Below are 16,700 nucleotides of genomic sequence, written 5' to 3'. Positions count from 1 at the left end.
CATCAAAATTTTAACTTAAAACTACACTTGTGTGTGGATACACAAAAATGATAAATCTTATTAAGGGGTTAATTTGACCAAATGATATAGTTTAGGAGATAAATTGAACCAAAAAATAGTTTAGGAGGTTATCCAGACGCCGATCATACTTTATGGAGTAATTTGAACTTTTTCCTTCTTCAAAAAATAAAGTAGATATTGGCCCCAAGCACCTTACTGAGCAAGATAGCCTAACTGGACAGAAATTTTGTGACACCATATGGCCCTATAATTAGAAGGCTGGCTCATGCATATTCAATCAGGCTTTCTATTTTGATAAATGCTATTGTGACGATTATTCTTTTACTTTATTGAAATTATACCACATGGGAAAAACTAATATGACAAGAGATTTGATAGTTGTAAATAGTACAAATTGAAATTATGTAACAAAAACAATCAAAATGCATAATAGGAATATTTAAAAATTATACAAGAACAACTATTATTTTGGAATAATAAATTTGTACTGTTGAAACAATGCACAATATACCATGCAACGTTTAAGCAATGGTATGTGAACAATCAAGCAAAAACTAATACCACATCAAAATTTCAAAACATTTATTAAATAATAGAAATTAAATTATGTACAAAGAATAATTAATAAAATATATAACAGGTACAACTAAATTATTCTATTGGAACAAAGCATAACATACTATGGAACACTCAATCATGTGAACAGTCAAGTCGAAACAATACAACATGAACAATTCAAAATGTGTAAATAGTAGAGATTGAAATCATGTAAGAAGAACAATTAAACTATATAATATGAATAATTTTAAAATTATGGAGGAATAATTAAATCATCTTATTCGAATAAAAAATTTTACTGGAAGAACAATTCATGATATAGCATGGAATCCTAAATGAATGGTATGTGAACAATCTAATTATGTTATACCAACGATAGATTATATTAAAAATAAACTTATGCGTATTTATTAAAAAGTACTGCAAATGACCTTAAACTTAAAAAATGAAGATACACAATAAAAGATATAGTAGAAGAAAAAATGTAAATAACAACCTAGGACTAAAACCATTAAAGTGGTCAATAGAATAACGTTGCATGCATGAAATAAATAAAAATGAATAGTTTAGTTCTATCCACCGAAACAATGGTGCAATACAAGCCTGAAAAACATAAGAAATTGCAGATAAATCCTTCGGGATGTAGAAAGAGAAATGTCTTTTCTTGTGCGCATCATCTCACTCGATGTTATTCCAATTACTGTTACCTATTGATCTAAAAAAAACTGCAATTGTTTTGAATAATGCAATATAATGAATCAAAAAATGATATTCACGTTATGAAGTCCAATGTGAGATCTTATCCATGAAATGGAAGAAAATTTCGAAGATCTTTCTCACGAACCATGACCACGAACATGTGGCCGAATCGTTTTAAAATTCTATAAAAAACAAACCAAGTCTGAAAATCATAAGATTTGTCGTGGTATCATGATTTCATACGCGGTGGCTAAGGTAAAAAATTGAGAAGGTTTCGCACAAGTTATCACATATGCTCCTTACAAATCAAAGCATCTCCGGAGAAGATCCATGGAGTTGTGAAGAAGTCGTTCCGATTTCGAGTCAAAGTGACGGTCGAATTCGGGTTTGACTACAAAACTTTTTGTATATGCAATAGATAATTTAGATTGTTTCATGCCAATTTTTTTTGCAATTAAACAATCACTATGTCAGAAACGCCTTATAGGCGACGTGCTTTAGGTGGCGGACGGTCTGCTCCCACTAGGTTGACTGTCGGCCGGTCAAGATGTTCGAACATCCAAAATGTCTGCATATAAGTTTGGACGTCCGAAAAGAGCTACCCGTTTGAACGTTAGCCGGCGGACTGTCCTCTGGACCGTCTGCTGTTGTTAGCCTGCGGACTATCCGCCCACACAGGCCAGACCGTCCGCCGTTGGGACATACATGCAGACGTCTCGGATGTCCGAATGTCTTGACTGGCAGACGGTCCGCCCGGTGGGAACGGACGGTCTGCCACCTAAAAATGTGACAAAGTTATGCAAACATGAAATAGTGGAACAAATTGAATGGTAGGTAAAAAAAATTGTGTCGTGTGCCTGATAAAGGACACACAGATCAAGGCGCATGGCAAATGACCAGGCTTTACCGTGTGCCCTTGATCTGGCACACGATAAAGTGAAATTCAAATTTTGTAAATGACCTTAGATGGGGAAATAGCCAAAATAAAAGTTGTAGATCTTAAAAAGTTATGAAAGTTTGTAGTAGACAACTTTTTTATTTGAATTCGTTTAGGGTCTCAAACAAGCAATTTATACTCGGTTTAGTATAATATGAGGAAAACCAAAACGGACTCTAGACACAAGTCACAGAGTGATGCAGTGGTAGAGGGGGTTACGCGTGAGGGGGAGGTCACCATTCGAATCCCGCCGGACGCGTAGCGTGTCAATATTGCGCGAAAAATGCCGCAACTTGCCATTTGTTTAAGGTTTTTTTTCCATTCAAATTTTGCGGAGAGTTATTTTTTGACGAGGGCCATCTTAGCACTTTGCCATGTGCCTGAAAAAGGGCCCACGGCAAAGGTGGCTTTGCCGGCTGGCATTTGCCTTGAGCTCTTTGCTGCCGTGTGCTACAGGCTTTGCCGTGTGCTAGGCACATGGCAAATAAGCTGAATCCCGCTTGTGATGGTAAATTTTCACAAAAGGCATGATTTCTAGCCACAATAACTATTCATTTCAGTCCAAATGTCCTGAATTATAAGATAGTAGGGTGGTTTGAATTTCAAATTTTGAATCAAGATTGAGACATTTTGATTCATAGCGCAGTAACTAAATACACCGATAACAAACATCCGGAAGAGCTATGTAAGCATTAAGTACAACAATACGTGCATCACTCGTTCAGGCAAGCATAGCTTGATCAAGAAGACACTGTCTGCAAGCTGAACTGCCATAGCTTCTTGGCCAGCTCAGCATCTGAGGCTTGTAAGCTCGGGCTGGATATGTTACAATCGGCGAAGTACTTTCCACTTATCCCCTTCACTTGAGGATGCATCGCCACATAGCATGTCGTTGCGGCACCCTTTAGCAAAGATAAATAATGAGTTAATTAGGGTCAATCCATGTTCCGGCAACAAGGGCGGCAGTAAAATAAGAGCTGAGATGAATGCCTACTTGTTCAACTCTTCTACATATGATTCTTCCAATGGTGTTAAAAAACGCTGTAAGAATAGTGGGAACAGTCACAAATTAAACATCGTTACAACCGGAGCTCCAGGCTACAAGCCAGAAATTATTTGAGATATTTGAATGTGTTGGAAGCCCTTTGTGGTTTTCAAACAATAACATCGACCGTTAGGATTGAGAAAATTACCACCGACAATAGTCCTGTCCCTAAAAATGTTAGTCATGATGACACCAGGATGAACGGCATTGGCTGAAATATTCACTCCTTCCTCCTGTTCCATGAAGATAACTCCTCATGTTATTAAACAGCTCATGCATCCATATATATAACAACTTCTATTCAGTGTCAAAGAGCTGATGTACCTTGAAAATTCGTGATAATTCATTGGAGTGAAGAATATTGGCAAGCTTGGATTGGCAGTAAGCAATAAAGTCATTCAAACTGGGTCAAAACAGATAACAAACCTTTTGGTGTTACTTATGCAGCAACATTCCAAATTTTGGGAGAGAATTCAAATTGATGTCGACTGGATTACCCGGAAGGATCATGAATTTTGTCAAAGCATATCCCTTCAGGATAAGTCATCATGGCATGCCCTACTGACGTCACATTGACAATCCGTCCCTCGGTGCCGCTGTCCCTACATGTGCTCTTCATGTTCTCCAATAGGAGGTTTGTTAGAAGAAAGTGACCTATATGCATTCAAGCCAAACGCTACTACAGTATCAGGAATCATTCTCATAGGTCATAATTCAGAGGAGCAAGTATAAATACGAACAGTCAGCAAGCTAAGGAACACCTTCTACAGGCAGGTAAACAAGAGATGCTGCAGAAAGAATTTGGTTTGAATAATTTGCGCAGAGGACACACCAATGTGATTTGTTGCGAAATGCAGTTCCAGGCCGTCGCAGGAACACGTGCGGTTCCTTGTCAGAACTCCAGCGTTGTTGCTGCCGAAAAGAACAGTCAGGACTGTTAGTGTGAACAGATGTGAATGTGATCTGTCATCCTAAACTAATTGACAAAGCAGTCATTTTTGACCTTGATTGGAGGTCAAAAATCTCTAGAACACACTAAAGGGGGTGCCCCCCCAGTGTGCTGTGCTCAACTATATAAGGGGATGAGACACCAGGGCACAAAAATGTCCTAGTGACTGCCCTAAGGCTCTGTCCACTACAACCCAATCATAAAGGCACAAGCAGCACTGGGAAAGGCTTCTCCCATGCCCTAAGGCGGCTACAAAAAAGAAGACAAGAAGAACAGAGGAGAAGTGACGCTGGGAGCTCAAAATTAAGGTATGAAACCCTAATCTCTGCTCCCTGATGTGGTTCACTCTTAGCCTAGTGATCCTACATATCTAACAATGGCACTAGAGCCATCTAGACCTAAGATTGAACCCTCTTAAGTGTTTAATCCCATGCTCCAGTTCATGTTCTTGCCCTAAGATTAAGCCCAAACTACACTGTTCGTCTGTAATTATAAGATTAAGGGCCCTAGGGTTTCGGTTCAAGCATTAAAGAAGGAGGGGAATTGAATCAAGTAAGTACTAATTGTAAGAAATTCCCAAAAATCCCCAAAATCCGAAACCCTAGCTACAGGAAAAATCCCCAAATTTTCCCCAAACTCACGAACCCTAACCCTAATCCTAAAGATGTAAGGGTGTGTGGGGTGATGGTGGCTTACCGGAGTGAATCCCGAGCTGCTGTGCTCGTCACCGGTGTCAGTGACGTCGCCGCCATCACCCGACGGCTTTCGGCAAGCGACCTCAGATGCCGCGGGCCACGCGCCTCCCGTGCTTGCCGTGGCCGCCGGCGTCGTCGCCACTATAGCCGGAAGACCAGCCACGGGCTAGATCCACTCCTCCACCGCGGATCCCGTGGATCTCGCGCGCAGGAGGTCGGGATTAGGGCACCGACGAGCGGTGCTCGACGGAGCTGCACGCCGGCCGCGGCCGCGCGCACCTCCGGTGAGCAGAGCTCGACGGCACAGCTACCTCCTCCGCCGCGGGCTGCGTCGCCGGCACTGTCGCCCTCCGCTCACCCGCAGCCGCCAGTGGAGAGGAAAGAAAGGAGGAGGGGAGAAAATGGTTAGGGTTTAGCGGGGGGGGGGGGGGGAGCGCCGACGCTGCGGTTTTGATACACGCGGCACGCGATGACGGCCATCGGATGTGCATCCGACGGCACGCGTGCGACGCAGCCACCTCGGGCCGGCGGGAGGCCAGCGGGCGCGGCGAATTCCCAACCCAGGCCCAGGTTTTTGGGCCTGGGGCCCGGGAAGGGAAAGGCGGCGGCCAAAGTGGACCGGGCCGAAAACGGCCTGGGCCGGAAAATGAGTGATGGGCCGAATTTTAATTGGTATTTTCTCAGGAAATTAAGACATATAAATTGGGCTGCATATTAATGGGCCAAAATAATGATGGGCTAAATTCAATGAAGGGCCGGAAATAATGTCAAAATTTTAGAATGTTTTTCTCCTCTAATTTTGAACTTTGGGCTGCATAGTAATGGGCTTAAAAGAGCCTTTGGGCTAAGATAATATTGTTTTAGGCCATAAATATGATTTTGATTTTAAATAATATGAGTATGTATATTATTTCATGTTTAATTTTGAAGATATTTTATTGACTTTTAGCAAATAATAATTAGAATAATAAGTTCTCTCATATTTATTTTATGATCTTTACATATTATGGCTATTACATAAAGCTATTGTTTTACGTGTCATAAGTAATGTTTTAATTAAGGCCAAAATTAAGTAAAATTATGGTAAATTTATGAATAATTAAGTTTTTTGCTTAAATAATATTGTTTTGGGCCAAACTTTATGGAAATTTTCTCCATTAATGATTAAGTATTTTTCCTTATGTTTATGATTAAGTATTCTCATTATGCTTTAATACTTCACTTTATTTCTAAAGTATTTTATTATGTTTATATTTTGCCTTAAAACAATTTATGTCACAATTTAAAAAAATTAAAAAAAATTATGAAATACTCTCCAATTAAATTGGGATTATTTTCAGTGAAGTTTTAAGTCTATTTGAAGTATTATTTGAAATGTTTATGGTCCAATTATGATGATGAATTACTTTCATTATGAAATTAAGCTATCTGCCACATACTTATGTGCCACTTAAATTGAGGCTTAATAGTAAAGTATCTTATGACCCGTAAATATTATCAATTATGTGAGCATGTTTTACTCACAAGAATTGATATGCCCATAAGTTAAGTATGAAGCTTAAGACCCATTTTTGGGAAAATCAAATAATGACATCTTTTAATGGCCAATCCTCTAAGAAATTAAATAATGGCCCATATTTGGTTGATGTCATTAATACTTTTACTTACGGTTGGAAAATGTGCATTCCATTAATAATAACACTAAGGAATCACTTATTGTAATGATTGGAATGCACAAATTCTAATAATTAAGTGGCTTTAACTTATAATTGTCCTAGATTGGAATCAATCCAACGGGATATTTTTTATTCAAGATCAAAATTTCAATGGTGATTCATGGTTATATTCTAACCAAAGTTGTTTACAATCATGGGTTATCATGATTTAATTTATTAATAAAGTATATTATTCTTAAGCCATGCATACTTAGTGAGTCCAATTTTGGACATAAATCTTAAAGCTGGCTTTTGAATATTTTCTTAATTGTGCCACAAATAATGTTGATAAGAATACTAAAGTAATATATGAGGACAAATTGTGTTTATTTTAATAAAGATGTCCTCTGATAAATAAATATTTACTTAAAAGAGTCTCGGAATATCATGATTAATTGACTTGTGGCTACATACTGACCAAAAGTTGTTTGTAGTCATATGTCATTCTCACCTCGAATATTATAATTAATTTTGTGACTCATGACTATATACTGACTAAAGTTGTTTATGGTAATGTGTCACTAAGATTAATTAAGTTCCTAAGTTGCCAGCTCTTGAGCAATATTGTCATAATCATAAACTGAGTTTTACTAGATTAAGCTAATACTGACTGATATGAATAATGAGAAACTATGTCAATGCATATGTGTCATTTTCAATAAAGTTTCCGCTGCAAAAGAAATAACACTCTGGTTAAGTGTGGCATACGTTCATCATTCTAGCCAAAGCTGATTGGTGAATGTGTGACTATAAAAATTTGTTATTCCGGTTCATCTTCTGGCCAAAGCTGATTTTGAATCGGAGTAATGAAAGGAGTTTATATCTAAAACTAAGTGTGGCTTGTGTTTATCATTCTGGCCAAAGCTGATTGATAAATACCTATTCACAATACTTTTGTTGGTCTTAATCCACTTCTGGCCAAAGCTGATTTGGGTTATGATTCAACAAAAGAAGTTTTATGCACATGAAATTAAGTGTGGCTTGTACTTATTCTTTTGGCCAAAGCTGATGAATAAGTACTAGTTCACAAAATTCTGTTGTTCTTTTCTATTTCTGGCCAAAGCTGACTTGGACTGGTTCAATAGAAGAAGTTTGTGCTGATGCTTGCTAAAATATTCTATAAAGCATCACATGCCTCTAAAGATCAAAACTAATGAGTGGCACTAAGCACATCTGTTTCATGTATGCAAAATCAAACTTATGAATTATCCCTATTGATGATAAAAATTAATTAAGTCATAAGTTTCTAATAAAAATTGTTTTAAATACCACTATCAGAAGAGAAGTGGTTTTACCTGCACCTCATTGGTTCTTGAGATTATAACTAAGATGGCACATACAAGTGTCATAAGAGGTGTAGTTCCCATTAGAAAAGTTCAATACTAAGAATATTAATGAGAAATTAATGATTTTATTGATCATCAATACCTAATAGAAAAAAATTAAAAAATTAAAAAATTAAGATAAGTCACTTATGGACAAATATCAGAATAAAAAGGAGCAATCCCTCAATTCTAGATAAATGTAAGAATCAGGGGGAGTAATCCCCAAGATAAGTATTTATTAAAGCACATTTGATATTAGTGGTGAGTTGTTTCCTTCATATCAATGAAGGCAAGATAATATGATATGGCTATGGGCATCATTAAGCTCAAGGAAATAAGACTAAGACAAGGTAATAAGATGAGTCTCTAAGTAAGAAAAATACTAAATTTTAAAGAATTGTATTTATGAAAAGGAGGATAATGTCATTAGATTCTATTAGTATAAAATTATATTTATTTCCAATGTATACATTCATGTTATTTTTATATGTTGTAACAAGGATAAACAAACAAATAAATAGAGGTTCTTCGAAATATGGTACTATTGCATAGACCACATTTCGAGGGGGAGAGTGGAACCTTCATTAAGAAAATATTTTCCACCTCTTTATGGCAGGTATGAATTAAATATTGAGAAAAATATTAAGATAACTTTATCATGTGTTAGTTTCTTATGTGTCATTTAATTAACAATGTTATTCTTATTCTTATTATGAGCTATATGCTAGCCTTAGAACTGAATACTATTTCAGTATCATATCTCACCACTAATGTCGCTAAGTTGAGAATTAGATGGGAGCTCTAAAGCAAGGAAAAATATTATTAAAGGAAATATAAGCAAAGCTCACTTATGAATACTTGCTTTAGCTCCTTGTGGCGCCTTTGTGCCCACTTGAAGATCTTTGATCAATCCCACTATGTGAAAGGGATTGATTATGTCATAAAGATTGGATGACACTCGTTGCTCATCATTTGAAAAATTATTGGAGTCCATAAGTGATACATAAGTACAATAAGAAATAAGTTATTAAACAATAGGGATATTGTGTACATAAAGATTCAGATTTTCTTTTATCTGTTTACTAAGATTGTCTTGGTGATATCTCTTAAGTTTTGAACAATAATGTTCACCAAGATAAAAGGTCCAGGAAATGGGTTGATTCCCATTAAGGGTAATAAATTTGCTTATGTAATGGAAAACGTAAGCATTATATGTTTAATTAAGTTATAAATTGCCCTAAGTATCCTTAAAAGGACCGGGATATCTGGGAAATTAGTCCAGGACTGGACCCCTGGAAAAATCAATTAAGAACATTTTGCCTTATTTGCATAAATGCAAAGGTGTTATGTTGCATGCCCATAAGTAAGAAATCCAATATTTTGGACAATTATGTTACAAGAAGTGTTGATACTAAGAAATTCCACATAAAGTATTATCAACACTCTTGTGGGAGAAATCATATGTGGAAGGCTTCAACCAATACTTTACCTAAAGGCATCATTAATAAATGCAAGTTAAAGTGTGGCATGTCCTGAATTATACACTATCAAATATGGATTTGTGTCCCTGATCCATATCATTTTAAAGATAAAAAATTGCTTTAAGCAAATTATGCCAAAAATTATTAAATAAAAGAGTGCAATTTTGGATCGAGTAACATGTCGTGAGGTATTCCCAGACCTAAGACATTGTGAAAGATTGAATCCAGAATCAAACATGAATATTCGAAGCCTAGATGAACTATGTTTAAGACTAAGTGGTGCTTGACAAATTAAGTATGTCATAAGTGTTGAGTATCAAATAAGTTCTAAGATTATGATGCTCAAAATATAAGCATTAAGTGATGTGACGTAAGTTCTAAAGTATTGGGCATCATGTTCAGAGGCTTGCCTAATATATTGCCGGCATAACAGATAAATGACAGCCGGTTAACTAAGGGACAAGATATGGTTCTGGAACTACGTTGGTTTTCTTCCTCTTTTAAAAGTGCATGCACATAAGAATAAATATGAGGATAAATTTATGTTTAGTACATATAAATGAAAACAAACTGCACTCAGGACTTTTATAACCCCATCTCCCCATAAGCCTAATAGGAATCACCTTGATATTGTATGGGAACCATGGTCACTTAGTCATGTGGTACTTAATTGACTACAGTGATTGATTGATCTGGTGTACCATCTTTTGAAAAGTGAGTCCATAAGTTTTATATATAAGCATAAGAAATAAATGTTTGGAGTTCCTAAGTTAAAGAAGTTCGTTTGATATGAGGTGGCGTACTATAATAACTAATAACTGGGTTCATTGGTATGTGTATGATTCACTATTGTAATGCTTTTGCTTTGGTGCGTCATCTTGTTGAAAAGTAGACTTATAAGTTTAGTCTGACGATCAAGGGGGAGAATGTTAGTGTGAACAGATGTGAATGTGATCTGTCATCCTAAACTAATTGACAAAGCAGCTATTTTTGACCTTGATTTGAGGTCAAAAATCTCTAGAACACAGTAAAGGGGGTGCCCCCCAGTGTGCTATGTTCAACTATTTAAGGGGATGAAACCCCAGGAAAAAAAACGTCCTAGTGACTGCCCGAAGGCTCTGCCCACTACACCCACTACAACCCAATCATAAAGGCACAAGCAGCACTGGGAAAGGCTTCTCCCATGCCCTAAGGCGCTACAAAAAGAAGAGAAGAAGAACAGAGGAGAAGTGGCGCTGGGAGCTCAAAATAAGGTATGAAACCCTAATCTCAGCTCTCTGATGTGGTTCACTCTTAGCCTAGTGATCCTACATATCTAACAAGGATACCAAAATTTCAGGCTGTCTTTTGACAATTTTGCGGTATCTGGTAAAGTACTAGCATGAAGTAGAAGGATTTGTTCGTTCTTACATGAGAATGTTCAGGGGCAGGTTCAGAGATTCGAACTCGGAGGCGAATCTCCTTACCGATGCCATGGAGCTGAGGTCCAGCTCCAGCACGTCAATTCTTGCGACGGGGATCTTGGCCACGATGGACTCCTTGACTGCGAGCCCAGCGGCGACGTTGCGGACGGGCATGACGACGTGCACACCTCGCAGCGCCAGGACGCGCGCCGTCTCCAGCCCGATTCCACTCGACGCACCTGCTCAGGCAGCTAGGAGGCTCATCAGCTCAGGTGCTCACCACATGTCATTGCTTTGCCGTAAATGGCAATCTCGGGATCCTTGACAAGCCCGGGGTTGGTCGGAGAGACTTGGAATCCTGAATTCCTCCGGCCAGCCCGGGTTGGCCGTCGTTCCAACTCCGGCCAGGCCAGAGGTGATTGTCATGGTTGCAAACTCCGAACGCCATGGGATGGAATGACAGTGAGCATGTACAGCGAGCAGGCCAGGGAGGTAAGTATTTGCACCTGTGATGACGGCGACCAGGCCGCGGCCGTCGACGCCGGCGGTGACCTCCTCGGCCGTGGAGGCGCTGGAGAAGCCCGAGGGCCCCTTGCGGTAGAACCACCACATCAAGCAGCAGTTTCGGACGACACTGTATTAATGTTTGTTGGACTAGACGGCTAGAATCTGCTGAATGCCAATATTTAAACACTATACATAACAATTGGAGAAAGAGATGGTCAGCAGGCGCAATTATTTTGGTCAGCAGGCGCAATTACTATTTGTATTTCTGAGGGCAACTTGAGATGCATTTCTTGGAGGGCGATGACATGTGAGATGCATCGCTGTGTTGATTGATTGCCACCATTCTCCATTCAGAACCCTGCCATAACCTCTCGTAGTCCAATAGTACTAGGTCAATGTTGAGATGGGCTTTTGTAATAACTCCAACCGTTATTACTAATACTACAGATCAGGGATGGGAATGGCCTCACTATTTCCCGTTCTACAATGGGGTGCAAAATGCATCAATATGGATATTTGTATCCGCATACGTTTCTAAAGTGGATACTAAAATGAATGTATCTGAATTCCTTTGTCAAAATTTCTTATATGTGAATTCGTATTTGACATAAATATGGATATGGACGGATATCCAACATTATCCTTATTCTTAAAAGAAAAAATTCCAAATTACTCCTCTCGAGTATGACAAAGGTCCAAAGAACCCCTTTAGCTATTTCTTGGTTCAAATTATCCCATAAACAATGTCATTTGATTCAATTTACCCTTTCTTATAATTTAACTTTTTTATTTCTCCACATAAAAGTGAAATCTAAATCTCTATCTCTTTTCTTCTCTATCTCCATCTCTTATTATTATTATATTATTTATTACCCTAAAATGCAGCAATTCAAATAAATCTACAACCACCCAACAAATCTCCCCAGCAATCATGGACTTCCCTCGGTGCGCCCAACAAAATGCACTCAGAAAAACAACTCATTAAAAATCAACGCACCAATCGCACTGTAACCCCTCCTTTCTCTTACTCACTCACATCCGACGGCCGAGGTTATTTGGATCACACCATCATCACTCATCCACTCCCTCGCGCCCCCCCTCCGCACCCAGCCCCCACGTCGCGCCCGGTGGACAGTGTTCGATCCCTCTTCCAAACTATTTTTCCCCGAAAAAAAAACACCATCCAGTCCTCTTCCCTCCCCGTCGCTTCCAGCCTCGTTCGGCTGCACAGGCCCAGCCGAACGGCTGATCAGCCCAGCAGCTTTCCTGTTATTGGCGTCATGTACTTCAATTTCCAGCAGGCTGAATTAGCCGGTTTGAACTTCCAGAGTTATATTACACACGTACCTCGCTGCAGACATAGCACTCCTTTTTTGCTGCCTTGTCTTTCACATAGTGGAGCTCCTCTCCCATCCCTGAATTGTGATATTGGGTCCAGCACTAGTGCGAGTATGAGCACCAGATTGAGTACCTTGGCACTTTGATGTGGAGCGTGGTTCTGCGGCAGGTTGGCACAAATGCTCAGATGCGAATTGCCCTGAAGTGGCTGGCAGCAATGCTGGTCACATCATGGTGAGTTTGCTGGTGAATAACCATTTGCCGATTTTTGTTGCCTTGTGTTATCTTGAAGTTATCTAGAGTCCTATTCATGAAAATTTCCCTTTACTGAATTTTCTGGGACTTGTCAAGTTAAAAAATGGAGGGAGTAGTGATTCAGTTCCATTTACATTGTTTCATTGTTCTGCTTCTAAATTGTATCCCTATATATTCATGACGCTAACCTAAATGCTGCTGGCAAATAAATTCAGACAATATAAACCTCCTATATGCACACCTATTAAGTTTATCCGTTGACTTTTTTTTGCTATATATTTTGAATGGAATCATTGACAAGTAAAAATATTTTGATGCAAAAAAAAAAACATTCAGGCAAAAGGGGTTCCTATATGAGCTTGGTGTACATGCTGTGCTGAAACTGATGTCGAGCCTCGACATAGCAATTCAGGACAAGATGTGAGCAGAGCAACCATGGTTGTATTCAATCCTTTCTATCTCATGTTTCTGGCGTGCCTTGAAATCGTGGTAAGATGCTTGATTCATATGCTATTGGAAAAATATGCTTTGGTTCCATCTGATTTTGAACTATCAATCAAATGGCATGATGTATTTATAGGCAGCAAATTATCACGGAAATGTGCTCCCTGTTCACTTGAAGGAGCCACCGGGTTTCAAGTATTGAGACCGGGTGCGGGATGTCTGAACTTGGTAGCCATATAGATTTGATTGTCATTTAAAAATCACATGCCCAAAATGTGGAGTAAAACTGATGAGACCAAATAGAGATTTTCAGAAAGAGATCAGCATAAGACATTCTCCTTTTTCCCTTTATTTTTGAATCCAATGCTTGTTTGATAGTCATTGTTCAGATCAATGCTGTAGACTCTTCAACTTTGCACAACTGTGTAAGTCATCAAATTGTCTCTTCTTTCTTGAATTGTGCGCAGAGATCAAAACTGCTAAGGACTTATAGATTGGCCGAATGATGAATTTGCACCATTTCTCTACCTGGTGCATTTCACTAACACGCGCTGCTACCTACCGCCTTTTGGTCATTTATTTTTTAATACCAAATGTTTACCATAGCAAATGTCATCGTAGCGTTAGCACGGGCCATATACTAGTTTAATATTTTGCTGGGCTGTGGTGGGCATCATAAAGTATATCAAAAAATATATTATAAATTTTTTATCATTATTTTTCTTATAATTTTGGATTGTAAGGGTTAATTTATTTTTAAATATCATACCCCATCAAAATTATAATGAAAAATTCTTCAGATAGTTTTCTAAAATATTCTATGATGTCCACTATCATTCATCAAAATTTTAACTTAAAACTACACTTGTGTGTGGATACACAAAAATGATAAATCTTATTAAGGGGTTAATTTGACCAAATGATATAGTTTAGGAGATAAATTGAACCAAAAAATAGTTTAGGAGGTTATCCAGACGCCGATCATACTTTATGGAGTAATTTGAACTTTTTCCTTCTTCAAAAAATAAAGTAGATATTGGCCCCAAGCACCTTACTGAGCAAGATAGCCTAACTGGACAGAAATTTTGTGACACCATATGGCCCTATAATTAGAAGGCTGGCTCATGCATATTCCATCAGGCTTTCTATTTTGATAAATGCTATTGTGACGATTATTCTTTTACTTTATTGAAATTATACCACATGGGAAAAACTAATATGACAAGAGATTTGATAGTTGTAAATAGTACAAATTGAAATTATGTAACAAAAACAATCAAAATGCATAATAGGAATATTTAAAAATTATACAAGAACAACTATTATTTTGGAATAATAAATTTGTACTGTTGAAACAATGCACAATATACCATGCAACGTTTAAGCAATGGTATGTGAACAATCAAGCAAAAACTAATACCACATCAAAATTTCAAAACATTTATTAAATAATAGAAATTAAATTATGTACAAAGAATAATTAATAAAATATATAACAGGTACAACTAAATTATTCTATTGGAACAAAGCATAACATACTATGGAACACTCAATCATGTGAACAGTCAAGTCGAAACAATACAACATGAACAATTCAAAATGTGTAAATAGTAGAGATTGAAATCATGTAAGAAGAACAATTAAACTATATAATATGAATAATTTTAAAATTATGGAGGAATAATTAAATCATCTTATTCGAATAAAAAATTTTACTGGAAGAACAATTCATGATATAGCATGGAATCCTAAATGAATGGTATGTGAACAATCTAATTATGTTATACCAACGATAGATTATATTAAAAATAAACTTATGCGTATTTATTAAAAAGTACTGCAAATGACCTTAAACTTAAAAAATGAAGATACACAATAAAAGATATAGTAGAAGAAAAAAATGTAAATAACAACCTAGGACTAAAACCATTAAAGTGGTCAATAGAATAACGTTGCATGCATGAAATAAATAAAAATGAATAGTTTAGTTCTATCCACCGAAACAATGGTGCAATACAAGCCTGAAAAACATAAGAAAATGCAGATAAATCCTTCGGGATGTAGAAAGAGAAATGTCTTTTCTTGTGCTCATCATCTCACTCGATGTTATTCCAATTACTGTTACCTATTGATCTAAAAAAACTGCAATTGTTTTGAATAATGGAATATAATGAATCAAAAAATGATATTCACGTTATGAAGTCCAATGTGAGGTCTTATCCATGAAATGGAAGAAAATTTCGAAGATCTTTCTCACGAACCATGACCACGAACATGTGGCCAAATCATTTTAAAATTCTATAAAAAACAAACCAAGTCTGAAAATCATAAGATTTGTCGTGGTATCATGATTTCATACGCGGTGGCTAAGGTAAAAAATTGAGAAGGTTTCGCACAAGTTATCACATATGCTCCTTACAAATCAAAGCATCTCCGGAGAAGATCCATGGAGTTGTGTAGAAGTCGTTCCGATTTCGAGTCAAAGTGACGGTCGAATTCGGGTTTGACTACAAAACTTTTTGTATATGCAATAGATAATTTAGATTGTTTCATGCCAATTTTTTTTTGCAATTAAATAATCACTATGTCAGAAACGCCTTATAGGCGACTGTGCTTTAGGTGGCGGACAGTCTGCTCCCACTAGGTTGACTGTCGGCCGGTCAAGATGTTCGAACATCCAAAATGTCTGCATATAAGTTTGGACGTCCGAAAAGAGCTACCCGTTTGAACGTTAGCCGGCGGACTGTCCTCTGGACCGTCTGCCGTTGTTAGCCTGCGGACTATCCGCCCACACAAGCCGGACCGTCCGCCGTTGGGACATACATGCAGACGTTTTGGATGTCTAAATGTCTTGACTGGCGGACGGTCCGCCCGGTGGGAACGGACGGTCTGCCACCTAAAAATGTGACAAAGTTATGCAAACATGAAATAGTGGAACAAATTGAATGGTAGGTAAAAAAAATTGTGTCGTGTGCCTGATAAAGGACACATAGATCAAGGCGCATGGCAAATGACCAGGCTTTACCGTGTGCCCTTGATCTGGCACACGATAAAGTGAAATTCAAATTTTGTAAATGACCTTAGATGGGGAAATAGCCAAAATAAAAGTTGTAGATCTTAAAAAGTTATGAAAGTTTGTAGTAGACAACTTTTTTATTTGAATTCGTTTAGGGTCTCAAACAAGCAATTTATACTCGGTTTAGTATAATATGAGGAAAACCAAAACGGACTCTAGACACAAGTCACAGAGTGATGCAGTGGTAGAGGGGGTTACGCGTGAGGGGGAGGTCACCATTCGAATCCCGCCGGACGCGTAGCGTGTGAATAT

The 16,700-nt window shown here is 37.9% G+C and overlaps 1 protein-coding gene and 1 long non-coding RNA gene across 3 annotated transcripts; one reads left to right on the top strand and one right to left on the bottom strand.

Annotated features, from left to right (window-relative positions):
- Nucleotides 1-2,769: 2,769 nt before the first annotated feature.
- LOC120644418 (short-chain dehydrogenase TIC 32, chloroplastic-like) lies at nucleotides 2,770-11,482 on the bottom strand. 2 transcript variants are annotated; one of them, XM_039921042.1, is made up of 8 exons: nucleotides 11,335-11,482; nucleotides 10,836-11,067; nucleotides 4,093-4,172; nucleotides 3,758-3,914; nucleotides 3,585-3,663; nucleotides 3,409-3,493; nucleotides 3,210-3,256; nucleotides 2,770-3,117 (listed from the first exon to the last, which is right to left on the bottom strand). In XM_039921042.1, exons 1-8 carry the CDS (start codon nucleotides 11,438-11,440, stop codon nucleotides 2,956-2,958), a joined length of 948 nt encoding a protein of 315 aa, XP_039776976.1. In that variant the 5' UTR covers nucleotides 11,441-11,482; the 3' UTR covers nucleotides 2,770-2,955. The 2 variants fall into 2 exon arrangements, with proteins under 2 accessions (XP_039776976.1, XP_039776977.1); XM_039921043.1 differs by having other exon boundaries at nucleotides 2,787-3,117; nucleotides 10,836-11,079; nucleotides 11,335-11,475.
- Nucleotides 11,483-12,470: 988 nt separating this feature from the next.
- LOC120644417 lies at nucleotides 12,471-13,829 on the top strand. The gene is made up of 2 exons (XR_005663736.1): nucleotides 12,471-12,907; nucleotides 13,265-13,829. It is a non-coding gene; the product is annotated as an uncharacterized LOC120644417 (long non-coding RNA).
- The last annotated feature ends 2,871 nt before the right edge of the window (nucleotides 13,830-16,700 follow it).

Source organism: Panicum virgatum, chromosome 8K (assembly GCF_016808335.1).
Source record: "Panicum virgatum strain AP13 chromosome 8K, P.virgatum_v5, whole genome shotgun sequence".
Taxonomy (NCBI): domain Eukaryota; kingdom Viridiplantae; phylum Streptophyta; class Magnoliopsida; order Poales; family Poaceae; genus Panicum; species Panicum virgatum.
The sequence above is the reverse complement of the archived record's forward strand: the minus strand, read 5'-3'. Positions and strand labels throughout refer to the sequence as shown.